Source organism: Diabrotica virgifera, chromosome 5, assembly GCF_917563875.1.
Source record: "Diabrotica virgifera virgifera chromosome 5, PGI_DIABVI_V3a".
Lineage (NCBI taxonomy): Eukaryota > Metazoa > Arthropoda > Insecta > Coleoptera > Chrysomelidae > Diabrotica > Diabrotica virgifera.
Genome location: NC_065447.1, coordinates 177094275 through 177107930, shown reverse-complemented (window position 1 = coordinate 177107930; position 13656 = coordinate 177094275). Strand labels below are relative to the sequence as shown.

Sequence of the window (13656 nt, the reverse complement as noted above, 5' to 3'; positions counted from 1 at the left end):
TCTCTAATGCCACTAACTATTTTATCTCGGACTAGTGAATCTTCTAGTGTTCCAAAATTACACAGCTTTGCTAACATTTTAATATCTATCAGGAACCTATCAAATTCTTCGTCTTCACCTTGACTTCTGTTAAAAAACTTATATCTGTCATATGTTTCGTTCCTAAGTGGCTTGCAATACTCCTCAAACGCCTGTATTACTTTATTATAATTTTTTCCATCGTCACCAACAAATTTTAATGTCCTGAAAATGTCTTGAGCTTCTTCACCAGCTAAATTCAAGAAAATTGCAATTTTTGTTTCATTATCTTTATTGCACAAGCTAGTTGCCGTTAAATAAATAGAAAAACTATTAATAAATTTCTCGTAATTTTGACTGGTATGCTGGTCAAACACAATGCTTTTTGGGGCCTTGGCAGACTCCATTTTATAGGTCTCTTACAACTGGATTCTTATTTCTTATTTCTTATAAACCTGACACCATGTATTATTATGTTTATTGTTGACATGTAACGACACACACATTAGCTTTTATATTTTATTAAGTATTATTCAGTATCTCTTTACAACGTGTTCATCTTCTAACCTATCTATGTTCTAACCTAACCTAGTCAACTTGTTGACAGCTGATCTGTATGAGATCCCTGCCTTCACGCCTAGTGTTGCCAACCAACCTAAGCTATATCATACAGAAATGACATTTTTGTTGTCGAAATATATTAAACACGAAGGAGCAATATAAGAAATACTGTTTTTAGATAAATAACCAGTAATAAAAAGAAAAAAATAGTAGTGGAGACTTATTATATATTTAAAAAGGTACACGAGCAAATATTACCGAAAGTTGTGACAATATTGGTAAAACTAATTACCTACCTTCTTCGGAAAATACAATACATTAAGGATAACCAAAAACACAAAATTTTAAAAACAGATTTTACTGTTCAAATCACAAAAATTTTAAAACTAAACCTAGTAAAATAACAACAAAACTATTTTGTACTATAAAATTGGATCTATTAGTACACCCTAACGTCTCATTAACTGCACCAGGTTTGCATTGACACTCTCCATTATTGCAATGTATTACTTCTAAATGGGAGGAATCCCTAACACATTCCTCGCTGTTAGAGCAGGGTCCACCGAAAGATGCAGTTTTCACACATTTTAAGTCAAGGCTATGAAAACCAATATCGCATGTACAGTTATTACTGAGGCAAATGCTTCCTTGTAGACTAGCTGAGCACTGATCATTTTCAAGGCAAACGTCATTGAATCTTGTAGCAGCTGCAACAAAAACAAAAATTTTATACGAGTATAAAATGTTTACATTAGAAATAAAAGGCAAATGTTATAGTTGGTAATTATACAGTACGGAATGCCACAGAGAACGCAGAGTGTGAAACAGGGATCTGTCTCATACTGAGACTTTATATTCTGAACACATTTGTAGAAAATCTCCAGAAAACCAAGATTGTTGAATAAAAGTAAACTGTTCAGTAACACAGCCCAACAAAAAAAAAATTGTCTTGCTGAAAAAAAAGTAACTGGTTTTGATTCATTTAACTCTGCTGACTTCAAAAATACAAAGCTTTTCTATATATCAGCTCTAGTTTTCGAGGTATAACATACTCATCAAATATTTCAATATTCTGAAATATTTCTGTATATTGCACTTGTACAATAATTATTGCAATAGGTATATTTATCGAAAATTTTTGCAAATAACAATAATGCACTGTAATTATTTAAACGAAATTGTAATTATTAAAAATGTCCATAAGCTGAAATTACTAATTTTCTAGAATTTTCTGTATACCTAATTGCTACTTTACGAGACACAGCGGGAAAAGCATACGCCAAGATGGTGGCCGGGGGACAAAGGTGAAGACCCCGCAAACATTTTTAAGCTTTTACTAAACCCCCTACAAATAGAAATATAAAATTGTAATTCCTTTTATTGTTCAGGTAGGTTGCGTAAGGTCTTAATTTTGACTAAATAAGTCTAAACTATTTTACGCAGGTATAGCGCATTGCAGCGTGTAATTACCACATAAGTAAAAAATTGTCAACATTAATATCACAAGAAAGTGAGAATATATTGAAAATAATGCGAAAATGTTTCGAAAACTTATACAGGGTGATTGATTAGTGGGGTAAAGTTCAATAAATCCGCTATAGTAATAGATAGCAATAAAAGTTAATAACGAAAATTGTAGCCACCTTTGAGTTTCATATTACAAAATTAGTTAGAATGTTACAGGTTGTTCGATAACACAGTGGCAGACCAAACTTATGTTTTTTTTAAATAGAACACCCTATATTTTATTTTATATTTAAAATCCTGTTAACTTCTCCATCACAAAAATATAAAGGTTTGTTATGTTATACAGGGTATTTACAATGTTATAACCAATTTTGTATGAAAATCGTAACAAGTTCAACTCCCTGTATAAATAAAAATAAGCACAACAGCCATGGTTTATTAATGCCACATCTTTTTATTTATTGTCAAAATTTTTCGGAATTATTGACATTGCTAATTTTCTTTATATCAAATACAGGGTGAGTCAAAACGCAACTACATTATTTTCTCAGTAATGTTAAATGGAACACCCTATATTTTATATCATTATTGAAAATTAACATTACCGTACTTTAATTTTTATATAACATTCCCTATGTCCAAATTTATTAGTTTTCGAGATATTTTCATTTTTCAGAGCAAATTCTTTTAGGTGTCTAAATTTATCTGAATTTTAAGTAAGCCATGACTGAATTGACAATTGACGATTACTGATTATCAATCCGGTAATCAATGTAACAATGTAGCAAATAAAGAAATAAAAATAATTTATTAGTAATGCATTTTACAGAAAAACAGAACGAGCTACTTACTCTACGAAGCATTTGTAAATTAACACATCGAAATACACTTTGTATTATATTTTTCATCTCATCCCTTGTTGTTGGAGGTATTTTATAAACTTCATTATTAACGTAACCCCAAAGAAATCAGTCCAGTTTATTAAATTCTGGTGATTTGGGTGGCCCCGCTACTAGTCCATTCAAAAATGAAAATATTTCGAAACATAATTTTAGACATAGGGAATGTTATCTAAAAATTAAAGTACGGTAATGGAACTTTTCAATAGTGATATAAAATACAGGGTGTTCCATTTAAAATTACTGAGAAAATAATGTACTTGCGTTTTGACTCACCCTGTATGAGCAGTGGCGTAACTAACGCCAATGCAACCAATGCGGTGCATTGGGGCGCAGGCCTTAGGGGGCGCAAAATTCTGGAAAATTTTTAGTAAAAAAATATGTTGAAGCAAAACTCCGTGTAGCTTACCGAAAATAAATGTAAAAAAAATATTCGTGGTAATAAGAGCCGTAGGGGCTTCGTCAGGGAATAATAATTAACGTACAGTGTTGTCACTATGAGCTGTAGGCAGCTCTTTGACTGTAAGAATGCATCATCTAGCAAAATTAATCAAATTTTGAGAAACGGAACATAAACATTATATTGTAGCTTGCGATATCATGTAGGTATACTGTATTCGCTCCGTGCATGACTGTCGCGACACCTAGCGTAGTCGCCTGAAATTTTTGGCGAACACAATTTGACGTTACACATATGATACACATATGACATATTTGACGCTAATGCAATATTTTATTTACTATTTTTGCCATAATTTATTATGCAAACAAAAAATAAGTTCGAGTGTCAAATAAACGTCAAATTAAAAAGTGCATATTTGGAAGTTCTCTGAAGAAAATATCAATTTTAAGGGTTTTTCTTCACTTTTTCGTTATAGTTTAGTTGTCGGTGTTAACATTAATTAAGTGTACATCGAAAGTAATTATAGTCTGTTTTTAAACCAAGAGAAGTAATTCAAATTTCTCGCTCCGTAAAGCTTGTTTGTAATTGGTCCAACATCAGGCAAGTTTACTCCACTGTTAACAATTTTTGACACTAATGACATTTATAAAATTTTGACACTATTTGTATTTCATAGGTTAATTAAGTTATATCAGTGATTTTTTGTATTTTCTGCGTTACTACTCTAATTTTTAGATTTTTAGTCTGTTTTATATAAAAAAAAAAGTTGTTTTTAGAACTCTTTAGATACGTATTAGTATAATATAATATTTATGGATTACCGTTAAAAGCTGATATGATCAACCAAAAAAGAAGATGTATTTAGTGATATTTCTAGTGACTTTCTTGTGTGTGAATCTGTCTTTTTAGTTTACTTCTCTTGTTTTAAAAACAAAGCTTAGGCAGTGTGTGTGAATGTGTGTAACACAAAATGGAAATAGATGACGATAGGAATATACCAGCAGATCTGGGAAGGAAAGAAAGTCAGTATGAAAATATAAATATAAATAATAAAAATCAAAACGGCAATAATAAGGTAATCGAAATATGTATTGAAAAAAATTATTATTCAATTATTATTCGCCAAAGCTGTCATATTTCGCCGCTACCAGCGCTGGCATAGTTTCGTGTATCCCCACCATGGTCACGCACGGAGCGAATAGGGCACTGAATAAATATAAAATGTTAAATAAAGTAAGAAGTAGTCTACATTTTATCGTGCTAAAAAGTACATTAATTAATTGTATATATGTACTGTGATCCTTACTTTAGTTATGCTAATGATGTTTGAAAATGTTTAGTAACTTAATTTTACTTTTAATTAATTGTTTGAATAATATATTTTTTTAACAATGAATTAATTAATTAATTAATTAATTAATTAATTTTAATAATAAATTAACTTTAAAATTACTGTACGTAATAAATTATATTTCTTTGAATATTCTTTCTCTAATTGTATAGAGCTTGTACAATGTCGTGTGTAGTGTAGAGAAATGTCGTTGTTAGTTTTGTTAGAGGTTATGGGGAGGGGGGAGCATGAGTCTACGAATAGGGGCGCATGGGGAATACTTGCATTGGGGCGCAGTCAGACTAGTTACCCCACTGTGTATGAGATATAAAGAAAATTAGCAATGTCAATCATTCTTGAACATTTTGACAATACGTGCAAAATATGGCATTAATGAACCATTGCTGTTTTGCTTATTTTTATTTATACAGGGAGTTGAACTTGTTACGATTTTCATATAAAATTGGTTATAACTTTTTAAATACCCTGTATAACATAACACACCTTTATATTTTTGTGATGGAGAAGTTAACAGGATTTCGAATTTAAAATAAAATATAGGGTGTTCCATTTAAAAAAAAAACATAAGTTTGGGCCACTGTGTTATCGAACATCCTGTAACATTCTAATTTTGTAATGCTCAAAGGTGGCTAAAAATTTTGTTATTAACTTTTATTGCTATCTATTACTATAGCGGATCTATTGAGCTTTACCCCACTAATCGTGTTATATTCGTAAGATTATTTTTTAATATTTACATACAAAATTCAACCATAAATAAACATTAAATAACATTTAACGTTTATCGCAATTAATGTTTATCAACTTGTCAGAGTGAACAGCACAATTTAGGAAATATTCGGACGAAGATATCAATAGAATATTAGTTAAAATACAGCTTTATTTATGAAATTATTTTACCGAATTACACTCGAGCGCTTAAAATTGCCGATTCGTATTGTCCTCGTGACAATTTTACATTAGTGCAGAACTAAAAGTTTATTATGGTTTATTGTCGAAATGTGACAAGCTAGGAAACTCGTTATAATTAAACAGAAACAAAATACCTCGAAAATATTCCCACTATAATAGTGTACAGCAGAATATTCCCAGTATAATAATAATCTGATTGGACAGAATTAAACACGTGATGGAAAATCTTACTATATAACTAAAAATTAAAATCATTGAAAAATAATTAATTAAAAATAATTACTGAAATTGCTTATCTTGATTAGGATGATATAAGAAACTAAGGATATAGGTCTGGATCCCGCGTATGAAAAAAAAGTTGATTAATAGCAAGCTGAAAATTTGTTAATAGCTTAAGGGTGTCTAGTCGGATAAACTTTGATATATGGGAACACTGGAGCAGGGGCAGTTTTAATTGTGGAACAGGTTAAAAATTTGGAACGGTCAGACCACGAAAACGGCACATTTCTTTTGTCCGACAGAATAGACTTAAACTCTCCGAACAGAGATTAAACTCTCATGCAAAAATCAGACTGCTATTTATCACCTGTCATAATTCCTGTCATTTGACATATTCTACATGTTCCACTCATTAAAACGCCCATTTGGTGATAAATAGCACTCTGATTTTTGCATGAGAGTTTAATCTCTGTTCGGAGAGTTTAAGTCTGTTCTGTCGGACAAAATGCATGTGCCGTTTTCGTGGTCTGAGCGTTCCAAATTTTTAACCTGTTCCACAATTAAAACTTCCCCTGTTCCAGTGTTCCGATATATCAAAGTTTGTCCGACTAGACACCCTTAAGCCATTAACAAATTTTCAGCTTGTTATTAATCAACTTTTTTTCATACGCGGGATCCAGACCTAATAGGAAATAATCACAGATGTAAAAAATGTATACCAAAAAAGGTCGATTACCAGAGTGGATATAATAATACTCACCCTTTAGACACCTTGTCTGGTCACGTGACATCACAAAACCAGGAGAGCATCGACAAACAGTTTTACATTGGGTATTTTCGGTTAGAGAGCACTGGTTGTCACTTTCACACTGTTCTCCTATCTTTTTACCGTGCACGCAGCTCATTCTATCTGTTCCTGGTACTTCGTTATCAAATTTGCAAGTACATTTTCCATATACGCAATTACCGAACTGGTTTGAGGCTAACCAACAATTAGCACTGCCTCTGCAAAAGTCTCCTAGTACTAAAACAAAGAATTACTTAATATAACCATTGACACCACAAAGTTTTATAAAAGAAGACATATTATCTATCGATAATATGTTAAGAGTTAATTTCGACCGACCACAAGTAACGGTTCCAACTCGAAAATATCGGAATGTTGTTATAGCATTAAGATGTGGTGCGAAGAGTAAGTAGTATTCCAGCATTTACGATGCTACCACGATGGAATAAAGATGGGCTTTTCCAGAAATACCTTTATTACATATATATAAAACAACGCACGATGTCATGTTAGTTAGTTATCAAAATAAATTCGATCTATATAAATCAAACCGTATCGTGAGTTTTAATTATTAAAACCTCTACAGTTGGTGTCAAGTGCGGGGTAAATATTTAATTTAAATAAATTAGTGAATTGTTTCAAATACTTTTGAACATTGAAACAGATTGTTCGTCGGGAATAATCGGACTGTATTAAGTGTTAGGTATTCGGAAAGACTTTGTAAAGACAATTAAAAAAAAAAAACTTTAAAATAACATTTGAACAGTACGTGTGTGCATGACCATGCTGCTAGTAGAACTTTCCGTAAAACAGTTGCGTGGACAACTAGAAGAACGAGATGAAGCCAGCAGTGGGTCCAAGAAGATCCTTCAAGGAAGATTGAAAGATGTTCTCAACAAGAATGGAGATGACATATAAAACAACCACATAGTGCGTTCATGTTCATGGTTACTCTCATTTACTACCAGATAAGAGACAAACTACTGTAAACTGAAAGAAAATTCATTTACCTAACTAATACTTAAGACTTACTTAACAAAGTCATACCTAAATTCCAATAAGACATACAGTGTATGTAAACAACGATTTTAGTTAAAAATGTATAAACATTTTCAATTTCTTTGCAACACGAAAATGCAGCAGCTGCATAATACTCTGGTTAAATCGGAGAGTGCAGGAAGAGTCTATACCGGTTTCGGAGGTCTTTTCCCCCTCATCAGTAGTCCCATATTCTCTTCTCTCCGATTTCTCCACGTATCATATTTTGGGCCTTTCCGAATTGCAAAGAAAGAAATGTAACGGATGAACTAGAGCCATCTACCGAAAAACAAAGTAAGTTATCAATCGAAGTAGCACACAAAACGACAATAAATATCGTCTCCATACCACCAGATTAACAACAGGTGGAATACTTTGGTTACAACTCCTGAGATTTTCAAAATTTATAAATCAAACATAGTCCAGGGCGCATCTGTTTTGAGATGGACGTTGAGAGGTGACTCAAATTTTTTTGCAGAAATTGCTTGAAAATAACTTAAATAATAATATTTGAGTTATCCTGCCACTCAAAATGATCCGGAACATTGTTTAAATAATCAAAATGTCAAAATATGAAGGAAAAATTCGATTTTTTTATTGGTTTTTTGATTATAACTTTAAAAATATTTATTTCTGAGAAAAGTTGTGCTGACATAAAAGTTGCGTAATTAAATTTCCTACAATACAGAATTATTTAAAAATTTAAAAAATAGTTACGCTTGTTGCAAAATAGCAATATTTGCGAAAAAAACATACAAAAACAAGTATTCGCATTTTACGTTTTTCAACCATTCATGCTATACTTAGGACCTTCATATTTTACCCAGAAAAACTTTATGATATAGTAAAATAACACTGTAAATTTCATTAAGATCGGTTTAATATATTTTGCAAAATAAATTTTGCAATCCAGCTTTCGCAAAAAAATTCATTTTTTTAATGTTGCAGGACTGAAAATAAAGCAGATAGCAAGTTAAAAAATTTTTAACTTATAGAAGTGAACTGTACCTTTCATTTGCATTTTGCAAAATTAAAATCGATTAATTACCACGGCGTCAGGAAATTTTTTAAATAAACATTAATGTTTGGTGCTACGCGCAGGACAGCGGTGTTCGATTCTCACAAGTTGATTTCCACCAAAATTTCTTCCAATCTTTATCTAATATATTATTTTCTTACTCTATATTTTGTTGTATTTTAATATTTTAATTCCAAAAAAATCAAACTAATTTTATTATTGTTTGTGAAATATTGTATAAAACAATTGCACATGTTTAAAAATAATAAACTTTTATTCTCTAAGTTAAAATATATGAACAAAGAAAGTTTTTGCTAAAAAAAGTGTTATTTCAAAGGATAGAGTATGTGTTTTTATTTTGCAATAAACAAATTTATTTATTTATATCGGAATGTAATAAAAATTAAAATGTATCAATCATTATCAAAGGTCATTGGAATGCCCAATCAGAGCAAATTAACCGCTGTCCTGCGCGTAGCACCAATAATTAATGTTTATTTAAAAAAAATCCTGACACCGTGGTAGTTAATCGATTTTAGTTCTGAAAATTGCAAATGAAAGGTACAGTACACTTCTATACCCAAAAAAAAATTCAACTTGCTATCTGCTTTATTTTCAGTCCTGTAACATTTTGAAAAAATGAATTTTTTTTGCGAAAGCTGGATTGCAAAATTTATTTTGCAAAATCTATTTAACCGATCTTAATGAAATTTGCAGTATTGTTTTACTGTATCATAAAGTTTTTCTGAGTGAAATATGAAAGTCCTAAGTATAGCATAAATGGTTGAAAAACGTAAAATGCGAATACTTGTTTTTGTATGGTTTTTTCGCAATTATTGCTATTTTGCAACAAGGGTGACTAGTTTTTAAATTTTTTAACCAATTCTTTATTATAGGAAATTTAATTACGCACGTTTTACGTCAGTACAACTTTTCTCGGAAATAAATACTTTTAAAGTTATAATCAAAAAACGAAGAAAAAATTCGAATTTTTCCTTCGTTTTTTGACATTTTGATTATTTAAACAATGTTCCGGACCTTTTTGAGAGGGAGGATAACTCAAATATTATTATTTTAGTTATTTTCAAACATTTTCTGCAAAAAAATTTGAGTCACCTCTCAACGTCCAAATGTACTAATATTTTTACAGATGCGCCCTGGTCTAACAGGATGCCTAGGAAATTAAGATGAGAGAATTTTAAATATTTCACAACTCATCTGCTCATCGTGGGAAAAGTTCCAACAAGAAATATTCCTTAATACTCCTACAAAAGAGTAAATTAATTAAAAATGTATAAACATTTTCAATTTCTTTGCAACACGAAAATTCAGCAGCTGCATAATACTCTGGTTAAATCGGAGAGTGCAGGAAGAGTCTATACCGGTTTCGGAGGTCTTTCCCCTCTCATCAGTAGTCCCATATCATGTTCTCTCCGATTTCTCCACGTATCATTTGGGCCTTTCCGAATTGCAAAGAAAGAAATGTCACGGATGAACTAGAGCCATCTACCGAAAAACAAAGTAAGTTATCAATTGAAATAGCACAGAAAACGACAATAAATATCGCCTCCATACCACCAGATTGACAACAGGTGGAATACTTTCTTTGGTTACACCTCCTCAGATTTTCAAGTTTAGTTGTTAAATTTGTTCAAAATCTATCTACTCGTTCCATTACCATTACCGTTCCATTAACAATATATTAATAAAATCACTTTTTCTCTTTTCTCGATTATTGGTTTTTATTGTATCATACTTATATAAATTACTTCAATCACTGAATACATAAATAGTGAACAAATCCTATTAATTAAATTAATGAATAATTTACGCGATTATACAAGTAACTGTTATCCAAAAATATTCAAAAAATGAACGAAATAGCCATCTCTATGTGCCTGATGACGACATCGCTGTCAACTAATGTTTACATGTAGTGCATAGCGTATGCAAATAAACTGTAAGATTAATAAATATCAAGTAATAAAAAATTACTTACACACTGAAACATAACATCTTCCGTCTTTATAAAGATGAGCTCCATTTTTACAGCGACACACCGAATTTGCACATTCTGAGTTTTCAGTTAATACAATTTGACACTGCATATTTTTTTCACATTTTTCTCCTAATCCGGCGGCTAAAAATAATTTTGTATCTGTTAGAGATAAAATACTGCACGGCAAAAAATACTTTCAATAAATTAATAAGAACCTGATAACAATAAAACGCCATAAAATATACCTTAGATTGTAAAATCCATGGTTAGCTAACTTCTGAATATACAGTACGCTGAAATAAGTGTTCCCCCCCCCCCCATTAACCTATTAATTTTTAGCACATAAGCAAAACGCTCGGATGGGTCGATTTTTAAAATAATCATAGTATATTATAGCATCAATATTTCGAACTTCACGCGATCCCTCTTCAGGTGACAGTCAACTTTTATGTTTTTGAATGGGAAAGTAAATCATGTGACACCTCATTTAAAAGTTTTTGAAATACTGATTACAAAAATATATAATACTTGCGTAAAATTTCGGTCCAATGCTTTTTAACCCGGTATCCGACAGGTGGGGTGTAGTACACCCCAACATTACTGAAGCGCCTAAAACAGAAGGAAATTTTGCATGTAGTGGCCACAGCGGCTAGATAGCTTTCTAATGTAAATTCATCTATGCGATGGCACATAGTTTTTAGTCGTCTGTTTAGTTTCTGCAAGTACATTTGGATTGAAATTGGTCACACCTCACGAGTCGGACTTTGTACTTTCTGCAGAATTATTTTTATTTTGTTTTACTTCTACAGAGTGAGTCTGTAATTTGGAATAAATTCAATATCTCAAATACTAAGCGTTTTTTGAAAAATGCTTAGACCCGTTGATTAGTATTTCAAATTGTCCTTTTTGACATACAATAATAATGTATACAGGGTGTCCCAATTTAGAGATATGAAGTCATCGTTGATTTTTTTAAATGGCAACACTATCATTTTGATAGCTATTTTGATAGGGTTTGTAAAGTTATACATAACGGCAAAATATCAAATTTTTATTCTCTACCATTTACAAGATAATAAAAAATAACAAAGTTATGTCTGTAATTTTGAATAAATTCAATTTTTCAAATACTAATCGTTTTTTGAAAGATGCTCAGACGAGTCGATTAGTATTTCAAATTGTCATTTTTGACATGCAATAATAATGTAAATAAGGTGTCCCCATTTTGAGTTATGACGTCATCGTTGATTTTCTTAAATAGCAACACTGTCATATTGATAGCTATTTTGATAGGGTGTGTAAAGTTATACATAACTGCAAAATTTCAAATTTTTATTTCCTACCATTTACAAGATAATAAAAAATAACAAAGAAACAAAGTTATAAAAAACAAGTAATCAAATAATAATTGAATTTAATTATTTCAATTAAGCAAATGCTCATAATGTTGCCCATTGACTATTTGACAATAATTGAGGGCAACATTATAAGCATTTGCTTAATTGAAATAATTAAATTCAATTATTATTTGATTACTTGTTTTTCATAACTTTGTTATTTTTTATTATCTTGTAAACGGTAGGGAATAAAAATTTGAAATTTTGCAGATGTACACACCCTATCAAAATAGCTATCAAAATTATAATGTTGCCATTTAATAAAATCAACGATGACGTCATATCTCTAAATTGGGATACCCTGTATACATTTTTATTATATGTCAAAAATGACAATTTGAAATACTAATCGACGGGTCTGAGCATTTTTCAAAAAAAAAAACGATTAGTAAAATTGAATTATTGAATTTATTTCAAATTACAGACATAACTTTGTTATTTTTTATTATCTTGTAAATGGTAGAGAATAAAAATTTGATATTTTGCAGTTATGTATAACTTTACACACCCTATCAAAATAGCTACCAAAATGACAGTGTTGCCATTTAAGAAAATCAACGATGACATCATATCTCTAAATTGGGACACCCTGTGTACATTATTTTTGTATGTCAAAAAGGATAATTTGAAATACTAATCAAAGGGTCTAAGCATTTTTCAAAAAAACGATTAGTATTTGAGATATTGAATTTATTCCAAATTACAGATTCACTCTGTATAAATAAGTAAGTGAATAATACACATTACAAATTTTAACATATTTTTTATTAGTCTAAGCTAAAATGAATTACGAACGAGAACAAGCACGCCTTCAGGTCTTATGGAATGAAGCGGACATTAACGAGTGTATTGACAAGATGAATCGGAGTGATATTGACGATTGATTCTTAAGTAAGTGAAGAAATAGTCAATATTAGTGTAAATAGTGACTATCCTGACCAGCTTCAAGATGTTGACGTTCCAGATATCACAGACAACTAAACGTAAAGATATTTTTTGAGGTGCTTTAACTCTTTCAGTTGCTGGGGTTTGTCACACCCCACCTGTCTGTTAGTGACAAAAAAATTCACCTGTCGGATGCCAGGTTAAATGCATTCATTTTTTTTAATCCTCAGAAAACTCATAAAAATTTTTTAAAAATTTAAACGCAGCATGAAAGGATTACAGTATTACTGAGGGCCGAAAGTCCCTTAAAACTTCTATAATGTTTATTTTAATAAGTTATAGGGATGAAAACCAAGAAAAAATTTAGTATGATTTTTAATTATTTCAAATACATCATTCAAAAGAAACTTTTTGTTTATTCTAAGGGACTTTCGACCCTCGGTAATAATGTAATCCTTCATTCTGCGTTTACATTTTTCAAAAATACATTAGTTTTCTCAGGATTCGAAAAAAATTAATGCATTTAAAAAGCACTTGACCGACATTTTGCCCCAGTATTATACATTTTTGGAATCAGTATTTCAAAAGCTTTTAAATGAGATGTCACATGATGTAATTTCCCATTTAAAAAAATCAAAGTTATGACTGTCACCTGAAGAGGGATCGCGTAAAGTTAGAAACATTGATTTTATCATTTACTAT

At 30.8% G+C, this 13656-nt stretch overlaps 1 protein-coding gene across 2 annotated transcripts in view; it reads right to left on the bottom strand.

Annotated features, from left to right (window-relative positions):
• Positions 1-921: 921 nt before the first annotated feature.
• LOC114334634 (prion-like-(Q/N-rich) domain-bearing protein 25) overlaps positions 922-13656 on the bottom strand; it is a 93801-nt gene continuing 81066 nt past the window's right edge. Inside the window, exons 3-6 of one of the 2 annotated variants that reach the window (XM_050651685.1) lie at positions 11201-11281; positions 10673-10813; positions 6591-6854; positions 922-1286 (exon numbers count right to left, since the gene is read on the bottom strand). In XM_050651685.1, coding sequence (XP_050507642.1) covers positions 949-1286; positions 6591-6854; positions 10673-10813; positions 11201-11281 — 824 coding nt within the window. In that variant the 3' untranslated portion in view covers positions 922-948. The remainder of the gene's footprint in view (positions 1287-6590; positions 6855-10672; positions 10814-11200; positions 11282-13656) is intronic. The other variant, XM_050651686.1, reaches the window with a different exon arrangement.